The sequence below is a fragment of the Apium graveolens genome, unplaced genomic scaffold (genome assembly GCF_009905375.1).
Source record: "Apium graveolens cultivar Ventura unplaced genomic scaffold, ASM990537v1 ctg1398, whole genome shotgun sequence".
Lineage (NCBI taxonomy): Eukaryota > Viridiplantae > Streptophyta > Magnoliopsida > Apiales > Apiaceae > Apium > Apium graveolens.
The window spans coordinates 32772-44173 of NW_027417218.1; the positions used below are offsets into that span (position 1 = coordinate 32772).

An 11402-nucleotide genomic window follows, 5' to 3' on the forward strand; every position below is an offset into this window, starting at 1 on the left:
TTAAATTTTCCCTTTTGCCCTGTCATGTGATTACTAGCGCCATTGTCTAAGTACCAAATTTTGGAATCCCTTTGTTTTTCATGATCTCCTAGCAGCTCCGGAACAACAGCATCTTCCTTGAGTAACATTGACTCCACCTCTGTTCGACCCACTTCGGCCATGAGTAGTGCCGGTTCATCCTCTTGAACTTTAGAGAGATTAGCTTCCTTCTGAACCTCCCTTTCTCTCCGTGGTTTACGACATTCATATGCGAAATGCCCATATCCTTGGCAGTTATAGCATATCACCCTGCTCTTGTCATGAGTCACACGACCTCCCTCTCTCGCCCGATTATCACAACTATTTCGAGCACTATCTTTGTCCTTACGCTTCAACCACTCTTCTCGAGTTAAGAGTAATTGTCCCTCACTGATTTCTTTCTTTCTCCATTCTTCTTCTGTCAAAAGAAGTTGCCCATGGTTTATTTCAGTCGACCCCTTCAGCCTCTCCTCATGTGCTGTAAGAGAACCAATGACTTCTTCAACTGACATCTCATCCAGGTTCCCAAATTGCTCTATAGCTGATGCAATCTGTAAGAACCTGGTGGGAACAACCCTGATAATTTTTTTCACAACATATGCCTCCTCCATTTTCTCCTCCAACGCTCTAATATTGGTGACCAGACTATTTAGTTTGAGATAGAACTCATCGAATGCCTCGTTTTCTTTCATCTGCAGTACCTCGAATTCACGTTTTAATGTCTGAGCCTTGGCTGATTTCACTTTTTCCGCACCCATCGACATGGTTTTTAATGCATTCCAAGCGTCCTTGGATGTCTTTTTCTCCGCGATAGACAGCAGTACATCTTCTGGGACTCCCTGGTAGATTACTGCCAGCGCGTGCTTATCAATCTTGTCCTCGAGTGCAGCCTTAGCATCCTTGGGTTCAATTGCCTCCCACACGCCGTGAGCCTGCATAAACACCTTCATCTTAAGCGCCCAAACCGTGTAGTTTGCTTTTGTCAATATTGGGTAACTCAAACCAAACGAACTCTCTTTAGCTTTGTTCGTCTCCATCTAGTAGGCTCTGATACCAAGTATAGAATTAATACACACGCACGCTCTAGTATGTATATAAACTGAGAAGAAAACTGATGTATTAGCATACCAAGAAAGAGTATACAAAACAGAATATAAATACAATAGAAAACGACACCTATAGAAGGAAACACGCAATGACAGCTCCTAACATGATTCTACTGCCTTTTATTCACCCTAATATTAAGCCATTACTTGCTGGCCAAATCCTCACATATCAATCATAATATTCTAATTTATTTGATGTGTTTAGATTAGATATCCAACAAAATCAGCAGCCATTACAGAAGTCTGGAGAGAACCACCACTGCCAGAGGGGCTATATGGGATACTCCCAATGGTGAAGACACCTGGTATATTGAAGTAGTCTGCGAGTTTAAGTGGTATGTCTACTGCTATGAAGGATGCACCATTGACAGCATATCATTTCTTTCCATCTATGACCGGGGCAGAGTTTGCCAGTAGTATAGTGCGGGTTGTGTTTATTAATCCATTATAGTAAGATTTTTGAGGATTGGGTCTTGGTCCACTTGCTGTCAGGTTCTTCCTGTTATATAAAAATAAATCACAAGAGAAACACCATAAATACATAAGGAAAACATAACACAGATTTAATTATTACAATTATAAGAGCACCAATCTACTACTTCAAAAACACATAAAAAGCATTTTATAGTAACTTATTCGGATTAATATGACTTGAACTATAAAAGTAAAAAACTTCCCTTTCTTTTTCTAATTTTTCATAATCTACATTATGTGAGATTCTAAGAGTAAGAATATAGTGACATTCCTTTTATCTCGCACTCTTTATAAAAACAACTCTGAGACAACTTTTAAAGCTTAGAGAGAAAAATTATCGGCAATATGTTCTTCTACTTCATGAATGCAGAAGAGTTAACATGCTCTACCATTTTAAGCTTCCGTAGCTCTCTTTTGGCAAGTAGCCCCCTCCATCTGACTTGGGTAATTATTAATCCTCTATTGAGATGTTTATAACGAGAGGAAGCTTTAAGACAACGCCACCGAGACTAAATTACTTGTTTCAGGTCTCAGAACTGAATTGTTCAGTAGTATAGTATTTATATATTTAGACTGTATGATAACTGATGAAACCTTGAACCTGAATTGTTGTTGCAGCTTTGGCCTACTTCTTGTATTTAATTTGTTTACGAGCATCCATTGCCCGTAAACCTGTTTGCAGAACAAGCACAGAAATCCAGAGTTTGGTAAAAGCTTTCCACTTCAGATATTTACAAATAGCCTTCTGAACCTTTGTGGAAGCTACCTCTAATTTCATCCCCTCGAATTGGTTTCCAACCAATTTACCTAGCATTGGGTGGAAAATAATAAGATATTTTAAATAACAATATATAGGACTTGCATATATAATAAAAAAATCATATAATATGCTGATACTTGATATTACTAAATTAATAATTTTAAAAAAATGTAGTTTGTAGCAGTAAAATAGTTCAGATGTATTTACCTCTACAAAACGACTGTAAGCAAATGGCAGCTTCTGGCAAAGCTAAAAAATGTTTCCGAGTAATATGTGTTTTTGCTCTCCTTTGTATACGGTTGGCTGCATCACTAAGTACCTATGTTCTTTGGGCATCTAACTCATCCACCTGACAAGCTCTTAGAAATATCTTTGTTATACCTATCTGTAAAGCCATCTTATGTTCAGGAAATTTAACAAATATGGCCAATAATAAAAGCCATAAAAATTATAGGAATGAAAAGAAAAATATGCAAGCCCTGTTCTTGTTGAGGCATCTTGGGGGATCAACTGCTTCACATAATTGGTGAAAACATTTTCAAACTTGAAGCTGTAAAGACCAATGCAAGCATAGTCATGACATTCTCAGAATAGAAACCAACACAGTTTTGCAATGGTTGAATATAGAGCAGGATTAATTAATGCAGCAGTAGAAACAGTTGATTTCGCTTACCTGATATCCCAATCACAAAACAAAAATGCCTCCATTTCTCGGTGAGTTTTAGTTTCCCTTGTTTTCTGCGTGAAAATACCTATCAAATCCAATTTTTTCAGAAACTCACCACCCAATGCACCAGATCCAACAACAAAATCTGAGCATCTTCGAGTTTCTTTTGCAGTTTGGGCCCAACACTAATATTTGGGCATCATATAACAGCCATTTAGTTGTTTAAATCTTTGATATCAGTTATGAACATTTATCAGCAAGTCTTTTCTTTTTACATGTTTAGGAAGAAAAAGTTTTGTAAATATCATTTCAGGGAAGCAAGAGTCAATAAATAAGGTTAGTACTTTGGTTATTTATAATTTTGAGCATTTTGATGTTTTCCTGCTTTTCAGGTTCACAACCGAAGACCAGATAGTACTCTGACATTAATTTTTTCTCATATATATACCTGGACTGCCTTTCAAGCTTCATCTTGCTACTTGTTCCATGCTCTTAGATTTTCATACCTTATTGCGAAATGCTACAATTTTAGATAAAGTAACTGTTGCCCCCTTATTGCTTTATAGTAGTCCGTTATTCGAATTTGTGAACATGGAAAACAAAGCTGATAATTTTCTAAAACTGATAATGTCTTGTAGTTGTAATTTGTAAACCTCAGTCAAGCATAAGCAAAGATATAAAAGAGCTACCTGTTTCAGAGAAACTGGAAATGTCAATTTGCCACAAACCTCTGGATTTCTAACAATATCCTTGCACATACTCCTCCATGATTTGCAAACAGCCGGGCGTGCAAATTGTGAAAGTATTCGTACATAAATCTTTTACGATATTTATTATAGTAAATTAACTCTTATAGTTAAACTATAAACAGTCCATTGCTGTTTCTTTTACTATAATTTTGTGAATAAACATTATATTCACTTCACTCATTTGACAATTTGAACATTTCAAATGTAGGCTGGTTCCATTTGTACATGATCTTCAATTCTATAATATATAAAACATAGTAATAAACACCTAAAACATAGTAATATGCACTTGATATCTCAACTTAACAACATATTCTAAGATACACATGTAGTTGTTTACAAGCATACAAAACTTTAGACAACAAACATATATCTTCAAGGAAAAGCACAAAGGCTGAGAAGTCTAACCTGCTTAACACATTTTGTTATCAAGTAATCAAAACCAAAAACACATACGCATTCACTATAATCCAAATATATCACTTAATCGAGATAATCAAACAATCAAACATTAGTTCATCAAAATTCAAAAAATCTAAAATTACGAAATCGAGCAGACAAACTCACGGAAATTTCAGCGAGAAATGCAGCCAAATCTTCGGAGCAGCTTCCGCAACTCTATATACTTCAGATCTGCAAAAACCAAAAATAAACTCTGAAAACCCAAACCAAAAAAGCTTAGCATATGAAAATAAACTAAAGAAATTATGAAGAAACGGTACATAATCTTACTAATTGAAAGCTAACCAAGAATCCTAAGATGGGTTGAAATAATCTGGCTCAGTTTGTACTTAATTTCAATTAGGGTTCATATCTTCTTAGAAAGCGGTTTTTTGTCGCTACAACATTTTTGCAATCATACAACTATTTTTTTCCGTTGTCTGACAGGTAGAGTTTCCGTTGTCTATCCAACACTCGTGTGATCGAACGTTGGACAACAGTTGTTAATACAGTTGTAATAAGGGAGATTCAACAACAATGTTTAATACTGGTTACAATCTGGATGACACAACGGTTATTTTAGAAAAACTATTATTGGAACATTTTTAACATGACAGTTTTCTTAGTAATAAACAACGGTTTATTTACGTCTAGAGAAAGTTCTAAATTTTATTTCCAATTTTTAGTATCTTTTTTAGACAACAGTTATTTTATCCATCTATTGTTTATATAAGAGAAGAACAACAGTTATTTTCAAAGGCAATAATATAAGTATCTTTTAGACAACAGTTTTAGGGTGATGTTATAATGCAAAAGAGATAACGACTAACTTTTCGGGAACCATTGAAGAAACCTTTGTAACACAACAGTTTTAGTTTTACTAAGTAATAGACAACGGGGAGGCATTGGCAAGAAAAAGTTCAAAAGCAATTCCTTTATTATTCAAACAATGGTTTATTTAAAGCAACAGTTGTGTAAAATCTTTTAAACCAATTATTTTTATATTGTGTTCTAATTCATGTCTTCATAGTTTAAACAACAGTTAATAACTAACTGGTATTATTGAATTATTGTTTAGACAATGATTTATATTTTGACATAATTATGTACTTGAGGTAACCGTTGTCCGAAAATGATACAATGGTCACTTTTGTTTTAAAAAACCATTATCTTATTAGGTATAAGCATTTTGCATATCAATTTCATATTTAATTAAAACCAGCTGCATAAAAAATCACAAAATCTAGGCACCCGCCAAATCAAAAACAATTCCATACCATAAAATAAATACCAAACACAACACCAACACAAAATCTAGGCCCCTGCCAAAACAAAACCAATTCACTACCATACCATAATCCATACCATACCATAATCCATCCGTTCGACAATCCAAAACAACTAGATCTACATACCAAACTACCAGCAATCCATCGAACACAAAATCATTATCTCAAGTCTACTTATCACCAACTACATACATAAAACATCCACTTTACGATAAGTTCAAACGAGTCTACTTGTCAACATACGATAAGTTCAAACGAGTCTACTTGTCACCAACTACATACATATATAAAACATCCAGTTTACGATAAGTTCAAAAGAAAAGAAAGGCGAGGACCTAGCTTGCAGAATGTTTCATAAAATATTTTGCAAACTCAGCCTTGATCTCGTTGATGTCATCCTCAGTGTAAACCAGGTTTGATCTACGCAGCCACTGAAAAATCATCCAAAATTTTGTATAAGTAACATTTTCTGCCCATATAAGATTAAATACAAAGTGGATGAAAAGGCCCAAAAATAGTCAATTGTCACCTTATTAGCATAGTCCAGCTCCTTATCATGAATGATTTCCATCATGTATTGCATCACAAACAGGCCACAATCCTTGGTCCCGGTGTGCACTGGAACTCCCTAAAATATTAAACAAAAATTCATTTAAAATATCCAGTCTCCTTTAGTAACATAATTAATATATGATCAGAAAAATAAATAAATACCGCCATGTTCTCCCACAATACTTTCTTCTTCGGAACCTTTTTCAAATCCTCCTTATACATTTTAATGGCACTGCAACCAAAATAATATATATCAAAACATAAAATAACGACTGCAAAATATGGTCGGACAAGATTTACAAGTCAAGACTTAATAATCAAATTTTACAAGGTGAATTCTTACTTGTCGACAACATCCACCCATTCTCCATTTGCAATTCGGCGTTTAAGAGGGTCCATATAGTAAACTACCTCTGTGTCTGGATTGACAACTGTCAAGGGCCAGTGGTTCCTACGAAAAATAAACAGAGGTGCTTGTTAAATAGTAAAACCTAAATTTGATGCTTTTTTTGTCACCCTAACAACTCAAATATCATCAAAAAAATTACATTTCTATTGAATTAAAATCAACCTAAAAATTATTTAAACTCACTAATTCTGAAAAATAATCCAAAATGTGATACTAGTAGAGTGTAATTTACTGTAATAAACATGATCAGGTATAACATCAAAAATTGAAGGCTCATACTGATTAAATTTAAATTTCGGTAAATAAATCAATTTTAAAATTGAACCTATACAATTATCATCAAATTTGAACTTTAAATATTACGAGGTTGAACTATACAATTGCCCCCGTCTTAGAAACAAACCTAACATCTAGTAACAAAATCAATTAAATACTGTGAAGGCATTTAATTACTTTTATATTAACTTCGAAACTGTCAAGGCCTTTGATTACGTTTATACTGAACCAATGCAATTAATATAAATTTCAACAACAAATATTATCGAGTTTAAATATACAATTGAACCCATTTCTTAAAAATAAAAGTTAAATTCTTGAAAAAAATTAATAAAAAACCAGCAAGGCTTAACAACTTAATAGTTTGGGATAGTATAAATACTTACACATCATTGTACGACAGGAGAAAATGTTGCCCTTTCGTAGAATCTTTAAATCTTGTACACAATTCACGTGACCTCTGCACTGCACTGCCACATCCAATGGCACCGATTGTGCCCGTATCTACAAAGCTAATCTTATTGACCATCTTATACTTCTTCACATATTCATTCAAGAAGCTACAAATTAGATTGTCATGTTTATTCCTAGGCTATATACTCCAAAAAAAAACTTTGAATAAAAAGTTTACTGAATAAAAAGGCAAATGATAGAGCCGACCATTTCACCTCCAGAGCACACTGCATATATATCAGATAAGAACATGATTTGCTTCTTTGTAAAGCCAAATGCTTCTTTTCTTAGCTCAAAAGAAATTTTTCGGCCACCACTTAAGGCTTCCTTTGCCCATGTCCACAAACGTTTCATTGCCGAAGGATAATTCGGACCAATCTGAACAACAAGCTCTGGTTCAACATCTTCAATTACTTTATACGTCTTCTTCATTTTCTTAGCATGGGCTTTCTCGGTTTTCTAAAACAATTACAAATCAAAATAATTAAAAAAATAGACTAAACAAACACATACTACATATATTAACCATACTAAAAAAACATTCTGACCTTGGCGGCCAAAACATGAGAAGTAATGCCATTGTTTCCTGCAATTATCATGTTTCTCGGCCATGCAATAAAAGTTCCCATGGCTTCTTGAACAGTCAAAATTTCATCCCCGATAGGGAAGGGAATCTTAGCATTTCCTTGAATGACTTTAGTGATAGACACCCTTGCGTTCTTTTCTCCAAGACTTACTCCATGGATAGTCTTCTCATGTCCTTCGCGAACGCGTACTTCATCAATTATTGCACAAGCAACAATGTTAACACATCATTAGTACCTTCAACTTTAAGTATTCCTTCCTTAACCTCCTCCTTCATCTTTTTCTACAAAATTTTCAGTAACATTTTGTACCATAAGCACATACATCCTTTAAGCACATTCATCCTTTAAGTAAAATATTACACAACTAACACCAATTTGCTTTTACTAGTTATAAGCACATTCATCCTTTAATATATTTAATTTAATAGATTCAATTGCAAGCACAAGAGACAACTTAGTTTACTTGGTGGTACAGGGGAGCTAATAAGTACATTCATTAACAAACTAATCTAAGGATAAAAAAATTTAAAATAAAATATTAACCAACACAAAATATAAAATCTAGACATTTAATATTATGAACCAATTTTCAATGTAAAAATGTGTATTTGACTCTCTTAGTGAACATGGGATTATTAAAATATATAATTAATTACTAATATTAAATATTATACAATCAACATGCTACTAGCACTAAAGGCATACAAACAAGTCCTAAGTTAAACTAGAGACCACTAATTCGAATTATACATTGTAATAGAAAAAAAATAAACTATAAATTTATAGACTTCATGTGTATATAACTTATTAAAATTTAACTTTCGAAACTTTAATTCTTTATTAAAAATACACAAACATGTGCATCACATAGAATGGACAATTATATTAATAACTTACAATTTCCTTAGCTTTTTGTGAAACTTCATCATTTAAAAAATTACCAGCTTCATCCATCCTTGCTAGGATCCAAGTGTCCGACCGATCTACTTCCTCTGCATCTCGATGAGATTCAGTCTACATTTATATGTAAAGGATCACCTTAGTAATAACATAAACATGCTTGTAAAATTAATATGAAGCAAAAAATGTGCATGTTGTTCAATTATCACTAACCCATTCATTCTCGAGATTACCATTATCTTTTTGAGACATTCGATGTGGATATTTACTCAGCTTCCTTCTTTCTTGTTGTTCTTTATGAATTTTCTTCATAAAAAGCAGCAATAAGGTTAGAAGATCATAAGTAAGTAAATATTAAAATGAATAAAGCTAAGTAGAAATATACTAGAAACTCAGGCGACGTCCGGTCACCAACAAATATGTCCCAGTGTGATTTTTCTATAAAAGTACAATCTGCAGGAGGATGTGCAAAAAATTAAGGTTGATCCAGATAAGGAAGAATGTAGTACTTGGTCAGCCAACATTTAAATTCCCTCCATTTTGCCCTGGCCGATCTGAATACCAACTTTTTTGTAGACTCAGGTACAACATATGCCATCTACGTACATATACCAACAAATTTAAAGTTAAAAGGTGCTAGTTAATGAAGAACAAATAATAAAAATAAAAGTTAAAATGATGGAAGTTATTTTTATTCATTTTACCTGCACACAGTTCCAAATTTTTGTCTTTGTCTCTATAGGAACATATTTCCAAGAATCATGTCAGATCGGGGTTTTTTGTTCTTGCCAAAAGTCCAATATATGATTGCATCTCTTTACCTTCTTCACCATATGGCTCTCCTTTTGCATTAAAAGACACAGTAAGTTTGATCCCTCGGATCTTGTATTTCACAATTCAGTGCATCGTTACAAAGCCTCGCTTCAATAGTTTTAGTCCTTGAGTATTGTCCGGTTTGGTAACAGCTTTTTCGCGTTTTTTTTTCTTTGATATTTTTTTTCGTAAGTTTTCAGAAATGGCCTTCTTCATAGTTTTTGGGGGAGAACTCAATGGTATGGAGGTCTCACTGTTCGTGGACTTTGTCTTTCTTAAAGCCCTTAGCACACTCATTGTCCTTGGATGGGGTGAAGATCATGTCCTTTTGAACCCATTCCTGTGAGACGCTTTCTTTTTTAAATTTCCCTTGTATGCCTTGGTCTTCTTCTTAGGAGTAGCTATAACCTATAAAGTATAAAAACAAAGAATAAGTACAACATTAACATGACAGTAAACTCAATAAAACTCAATGCAAATGCATGATTAACATTAACATTAACATGATAAAAAACATGAAGATAAAGAAACAATCAACTCCATTGACAAAGATTCACTAATCATGACAGCCCTCACATTTCAAAATTTACATAATAATGGAGACACTCAACACTCCACAATGACAGTACAGTTAAAGGCAGGGGAATGATGCAAACAAGCAGAAACAGAAAAGCATAATACTCACACATTTTGTTCCATTGCATTCTACTTAACTTCAAAACACAAAGACATTACAGGTAAAATAACCTAAAAAACAACAAAAGAATAACCATATAAGATATCTTAAGCTTTCTAACTTAAAAGCGTATTATAAATTTTACTTAAAATGATGTTGTGTCACACTTTGAAAGCCTAAACTAACCAGAGATATAAACAAACAAACATTCAACCAACAATAAAATCTAGCTTATAATCGTACAACTTAGGACATATGAACAAAGATAAATTATCCATTCATTATAGGACAGTAGCACATGGTACATTCAACTAACTAATCGACTGCATGGTTATAACAAACAAACCAGGAATTTCATCTCAAAAATCAATAAAATCACGAAAAAAAACAAGAAATTAGCACAGTTAAAAGATATCAAACAAAAATTAGCACCCTGTTAATATTCATTTGGAACAAAAAACAAGAGAATAGCAAAAACCAGGGGTTTCATCATGAGACAATTATAGTTTAGAACCAGGGGTTTCATCATCAACACTCAACACTCCACAATTGTATGCAAAATTTACATAATAAAACAAAGCAAAGACACTCCACAATACCATCAAACATTGAATGCAACATTCCACAAAGCAAAGACACTTCACAATACCATAAACATTGCATGCACCATTTAAATCTTATAAAACATTGAGTTAAAAATAAAAAACCCCAAACATATCATCAGATCTACACTCCACAAACATCATCACTGAGCTTAAATCAAAATTAAAAATCAAAAAATAAAAAAACCGCAAATAAATTGAAGAGGGTTTTAGAATTCTAAAATAAATCAAAAAACCCCATATAAATTGAATAGCATTTTAGAAACTTATTAAAAACATGTAAAAATTAAAAACTCCCAAATATAGATGAGGGATTTATAGTCTCTAAATGAATTAGGAACATACCAGTATAATCGAATGGAACAAGAGGAAGAAGATTGTGTGAAGAAGAGGAAGAAGATTGTGTGAAGAAAATCACCGTGAAGAAGAGTAACTGATGGGGAAGAAGTGTGTTGGGGAGTTATGTCGAGGAGTAACTGATGGGGAAGAAGTGTGTTGGGGAGTAAAGTGTTTTGGGGGGATATTTTGGGGGATACTAAAAAAATAAAGGGGGAGATGAAATTTAAAAGAGAGGGAAAATGAAAAAAAATTAGTTCAAACCAACGGCCTAGATACATATCTGGTTTAATC

At 33.4% G+C, this 11402-nt stretch overlaps 1 protein-coding gene and 1 long non-coding RNA gene across 4 annotated transcripts; both read right to left on the reverse strand.

Moving 5' to 3' along the window:
- Positions 1-1214: 1214 nt before the first annotated feature.
- On the reverse strand, positions 1215-4696 carry LOC141699831 (uncharacterized). 3 transcript variants are annotated; one of them, XR_012566113.1, is made up of 5 exons: positions 4507-4696; positions 3032-4407; positions 2566-2908; positions 1988-2405; positions 1215-1623 (listed from the first exon to the last, which is right to left on the reverse strand). It is a non-coding gene; the product is annotated as an uncharacterized LOC141699831 (long non-coding RNA). The 3 variants fall into 3 exon arrangements; XR_012566112.1 differs by having other exon boundaries at positions 2200-2405; positions 2566-4407; XR_012566111.1 differs by having other exon boundaries at positions 2566-4407.
- Positions 4697-5839: 1143 nt separating this feature from the next.
- LOC141699833 (uncharacterized) lies at positions 5840-8933 on the reverse strand. The gene is made up of 10 exons (XM_074503650.1): positions 8895-8933; positions 8679-8795; positions 8017-8062; positions 7743-7969; positions 7402-7653; positions 7128-7333; positions 6400-6507; positions 6219-6288; positions 6034-6132; positions 5840-5935 (listed from the first exon to the last, which is right to left on the reverse strand). Exons 1-10 carry the CDS (start codon positions 8931-8933, stop codon positions 5840-5842), a joined length of 1260 nt encoding a protein of 419 aa, XP_074359751.1.
- Between the last annotated feature and the right edge of the window lie 2469 nt (positions 8934-11402).